Source organism: Phymastichus coffea, unplaced genomic scaffold (genome assembly GCF_024137745.1).
Source record: "Phymastichus coffea isolate CEN01 unplaced genomic scaffold, Cenicafe_Pcof_1.1 PCOF00184, whole genome shotgun sequence".
In the NCBI taxonomy this organism is placed as follows: Eukaryota; Metazoa; Arthropoda; class Insecta; order Hymenoptera; family Eulophidae; genus Phymastichus; species Phymastichus coffea.
The window spans coordinates 48,326-53,391 of NW_026706995.1; the positions used below are offsets into that span (position 1 = coordinate 48,326).

At 29.4% G+C, this 5,066-nt stretch overlaps 1 protein-coding gene across 1 annotated transcript; it reads right to left on the bottom strand.

Annotated features, from left to right (window-relative positions):
* Window positions 1-1,667: 1,667 nt before the first annotated feature.
* Window positions 1,668-4,047, bottom strand: LOC131673541 (ubiquitin-conjugating enzyme E2 variant 2). The gene is made up of 4 exons (XM_058951596.1): window positions 3,831-4,047; window positions 3,499-3,641; window positions 2,920-3,045; window positions 1,668-2,596 (listed from the first exon to the last, which is right to left on the bottom strand). The coding sequence occupies exons 1-4, from the start codon at window positions 3,856-3,858 to the stop codon at window positions 2,456-2,458; spliced, it is 438 nt and encodes a 145-aa protein (XP_058807579.1). The 5' UTR covers window positions 3,859-4,047; the 3' UTR covers window positions 1,668-2,455.
* Between the last annotated feature and the right edge of the window lie 1,019 nt (window positions 4,048-5,066).

A 5,066-nucleotide genomic window follows, 5' to 3' on the forward strand; every position in this document is an offset into this window, starting at 1 on the left:
TTCGGATGACTTTGGTATTAGACAATCGATTGATGGCATATTTCTACCGAATTACGAGATAACTAATAAGGACAAAAAGAATTTCTTCGACGTTTTAGAATTTAGAATAGAGCAATCGGGAGTCCGAGGTATACTAGAAAAAATTGAAAATAAAAAAATAAAGGAAGTATTTTTCAAATATTTAGACATTCAACCTCAACTCATATCATTTTTAGTTGAACAAAATTGGCCAAATTGCTTTAACGTAAATAACAGAGAAAGATGGTTATTCCATAATCAAAGATCAACATTTATTGAAAATCTGCAAACTAAATTTTATGTACCAAAAATTATGTTTGTCAGATGTACATTTAAATGATTTATTAGACGTGAAAAAAAAGTATAATTTAATCTTTAATGACGATTTCTCAATTATTCCTCGAAATTGGTTTGATAATAAGAAAGGTCTAGGATTTAAAAACGGCTAGTGTTGTATTGTCTTCAATAAAAATCATAAAAGAACTTAGAAAAATGAGTCATAAAAGTTGCATTTTTATAAACTTAGAAATGTTACCACAGAATAAAGAAGAAATTATTGAATTGATCGAGCTATTAAAAACTTATGAATTTAAAATCATTGTTTTATCGTATCAGTCATCAATTAGATACGAATTATTTGAGGAACTTTCCGACATATTACAGCGTCTTCAGAAGCAAACGATTATTATTACTTCAAGAACTGAAAATTCTTTAATTAATAAACTGAAATGTAAAATTATTGAAGTTGATCCATTGCAACATCTTAAAGATAAATCAAAATTTCTCGAAAAAGAAATAACTTTTGAAGAAAAATCTGTGACAGAAGATCTCATAGCGAAAAAAGACGCACGGGAAATAGACGAATGAAACAAAACCAACTTCTCTTCCCTTCTGCACAGCAGCTATGAAAATACTGTAGATACAATATCATAATAAGTCTGACCAACGTAACTATCGGCCAATAAAAAATATAAACTCTGTTGGCGTTTATTTATTCAAATAGTCAAACAACTAACTGTATTATTTTTGATTCTAAACCAACAAAAATTTTGATGAGAACAATTTTTTAGGAAGCATCATATTTATTGCGATAAATATAACATCATAAAAACAAATTTGTTATCAGTTTGGGGATTAGAAATGCACTTGTTAGATTTTCTAGTGAAATTTTACAAAATAGCTTAATTAAAATTGAATGGCTTACAAAGATAAACTCACGGAATGGAAAAGTAAAAAAACCTACACGATATATGTCAAAATAGTTGTCAAAGATTGATAAAAATTGATAAAAATAAATATTGATAAAAATCAATAGTTATTCTATGTAAAATAATCAAATGATATTTAATGTGAAAAAATCTAAAATTTGTAAATATTTTACGTATAAATACAATTTTTAACTTTTGAAAAATGCAGTCATGACGCAAAAACCTCTTATATATATGTTTTAAAACTATATGGCTTCAATTATTTCAAGTTAAAACGATCATTCAATTTATAGATTTGACAATTTAATGTTCAAGATGTTTTTGTTTTCATAAAATATTTAAATAATTTAATTTAATATTTATTTACAAATATTGTTTAAAATATCTTGATTTTATATTTATCAGAAGATTTCGCAACATCGTGATTGAAAATTTAATTATAAGGATTATATATATATATGTATACGTGCATGTGTGTATGTGTAATATATATATAATTTTATTATTGTAAAAATATGTTCAATTTGTTTATTTTCCAAATTACATAGAAAACAAAAACTTCTTAGAAAACATATTAAAACCACTTTTTGATTTCTTAATCAAATAGATTTTAAATTACTGTTGATGCCGTTTAGCAAATCTTTCACCCCAATATTTAAACATGAAACTAATAAAAAAAGAAAGATTACAGAATAATGTAGGTAACACTTTACTAATAAAAAACTTTGAACGTATTATCAGTTTCTTTTTCATATTGAATATTAATTTTTATTACACAATTTGTGTTTCCAAGTTTTCCAGTTGTTCTTTGTTATAAGATTCAAAATATGACTTTTTGCTATTATTAATAAATCTTGTCCAATCGAATCTGCATTCCTTTGCTCAAAGTCGAGTAAGAATATGTGATTACAGCTTTCATATCATATATACTTGCCTAGAATACAATTGTAACTTAGCTCAAAAACTTTGGAGCTCAATAGCAAAAAAAGAATCACTAGCAGTATTTAATTCTAAGGTCTTACAGATATGAGCATGAATGAAGATTCAACTGTTCAAAACACCAACACACCCTAGCTTCATTATCATGGAGGTGTAATCACTTTGTTCTTATCATACGTCTTCAATGGGCACCAGTGCAATATTATTTGGTACCTTGGTTGTTTTACAATTTTTTTGTTTGCCTCATGCTGTTTTGCATATAGGTGATATAAAATTTACATGCTGTTAGGCTAAAATGTGCTGCCTTCAGGAGGCTGAGACAGTTTCATATTTTCTTTTAACGTCATCAAACGACGCAATTCTGTAAGAACCGTTTTAATTGTGTAATCACGTTGCCATTTTGACAGGATTGGTACACTGCGATTATCAACCTGAAATGTGAATATTTACCTTTAAGTTTTCATAGCATAAGAAAACTATTTCCTAACTCAATTATTTCACTATCTAATCAGGTTTAAATAGATCATGTGATTTTATAAGTACAATTTAATCTAGTATGTCATATTCATTTTGATTTTGATAATATTAAAAAGAATAAAACATATAAATGTCTTTGTATTTTTATCATTATAATCAAATTAAAGGACTAGTACAAATTATAAAGATAAATAAAAATAAAATAAAAAGATAATATAAATAACATTATGTTTTAATTTTTATTTTTGACATGCAATATTGTAAGCTATAAACATACCGCTCCTGTAGTACAATTGATGCAATTCATATTAATTCTACTTAAGAATCTGACACTTGGTGCATCATCTGGATATCTTTGCCCACAATCAATTTTAAGACTGTACATCCTATTTTCATATGGCGTCTGAAACAGTTAAATCAATATTATTCACTCCATTATCAACACATGTAAAAAAATCAGATTTAAGAAATGTATTTTTCTAAGCTGAAGATAAAAATAAATAATATAATTACATACAGAAGATGTGAACATTTTGTTTAAACGTAACTATGACATGCAACATTCGCTAGAATCTACTGAGGAATCATAGTGTAGTAAATTTATTTATTTGTAAAAGCCCACTCCATTAAATAAATTTCAAATTATTCTACAGAGCTTTAATACTTAAATAACACAAGCCCATAGTGTTTAAAATAGAAAGCAAATAGGGATGTCGTTTTGAAACAAATTGAAATTACCTATGAGTGTAAGAGTAGTTACTGAACAATTGACAGAATAGTGTAGAAATTTCGCGTATTACACATGTCTAAAAGTTTACAAAAGGTGTCTAGAAAACATCTAAACGAGATAACTTACTCTGGGAGGCCCAATGATCATGCCAGTCCAGTGGGTTAACGTCATATCATCATCATTCTCAAGACCCCAGCTGATCGTGCCGTCTCCGACTCCTTTTTGTCCCTGCTCAAGTTCCTCTAGTAAGCGGAAATTTCTTGGTACAACTGTAAGAAAATATTGGCTACGTAAGGAAAAAATTCCATTAAAAAAATAATAAATTGTGGTGTAGTTTCTCATTTTTTCGGAGTGACCCACCCGTAAGGTTAACAAGTTCGTCAACGGAACTCCTAGAGAGAGAGAGAAAGAGAGAGAAAGAGAAAGAGAGAGGCCGGGTAAAATATACGATAACTTACCAACACCGGTGTTAGGTGCCGACGACATGATCACTTCTCGAGGAGTGTTTCTGTTCTCGCCGGTCAGCAGTGCCGAGTGTGCGGTGCAAACGAAGCCTCCTCACTGCAACCGCAAATCCTCCGTAGTAGTTGTTTGCGCCAGAACCTATATGGCAAGCGCCGCTGCTGCTCAAGAGCTAGAAAGAGAATAATTTTTTGGGCACCCACACCAATACATGCGCGCTACTTTACAACTCACGCCATCTCCTATCTTCAAAAAGAGAACCGTCGCAGCATGCAGCGTTGTAATTGGTTGATGCGAAGAAAGAGCGCGAAACTTTGAATTTTTATATACTTTAAAATAGTTGTATTATAAATTCAGAAGTATGATATTTATATTTTTGTAGTAAATTTAAGTTATGAATGATAAAAATGAACAATAATATACAAAAATAGAAATATGCAGTTAATAAATCGTTTTAAGAAAATAAGAGGTTATGTTGTAAAATTATTAGTATAAATCAATAATTTTATAATCACTTGTGATAAAAAAATTATTATTGTCTTAAAACTGGGTTGGAAGAGAGCGATGATGAATAGACCGGAGGAAAATACATTTATATCTTTCGTATATTGAAAATGAAGAAGTATGCAGTCAACAAAAACTAATTATCATAATATTAAATTCGTTAAATTAGAAGAATTTTTACAGGTGTTTTTGACAAGGCAACACAAAAGCACGATATTAAATGTATTACTCATATTAATGTAAGAATGGGGCCGTAATCACATGTATTGAGTATGTAAGGTTCAGTACTGTATAATAGTATAATATTATTAATCATAGGTTTTGATCACCTTATAACGAGTAAAAGTTGAACGATTTTTTAGAAAAAATCAGTGCAAATTCTATTTTTATTTATTAATGAATATCTACGGATTTAGTATATTTTAAACGTCATAATTTGTCTATGCGTAAATACCATTATAATCTCAAAATTATCATGTAAAACAGAAAAATCAAAGAAAGAGCAACACTAGCACCTTCTAAAAAACAACACGTGTCGTGAGACGTAATTTTATTTGAAATTAAATGGGATAAGGCAGATCTTGATTAAAATAGGCCCGAGACTCAAAGCATCGCAAAGAAACGTGGCTGCTTCTGCAGCTGGAGTTGAAGAGACAGAGGGAGCAGGGTGACGTGAGCAATTACCATAGCGAATGGCTAGTTCGAGCTCGTCAATTTCTCGGCTACGC

Coding starts and splice junctions, on each gene's coding strand:
- LOC131673541 (XM_058951596.1), bottom strand. CDS start 3,858: ATGTCGTCGGCACCTAACACCGGTGTTG. Junction 3,642..3,830: donor GGCACCTAACACCGGTGTTG/GTAAGTTATCGT, acceptor ATTTTCTTACAG/TTGTACCAAGAAATTTCCGC. Junction 3,046..3,498: donor TGATCATTGGGCCTCCCAGA/GTAAGTTATCTC, acceptor TAACTGTTTCAG/ACGCCATATGAAAATAGGAT.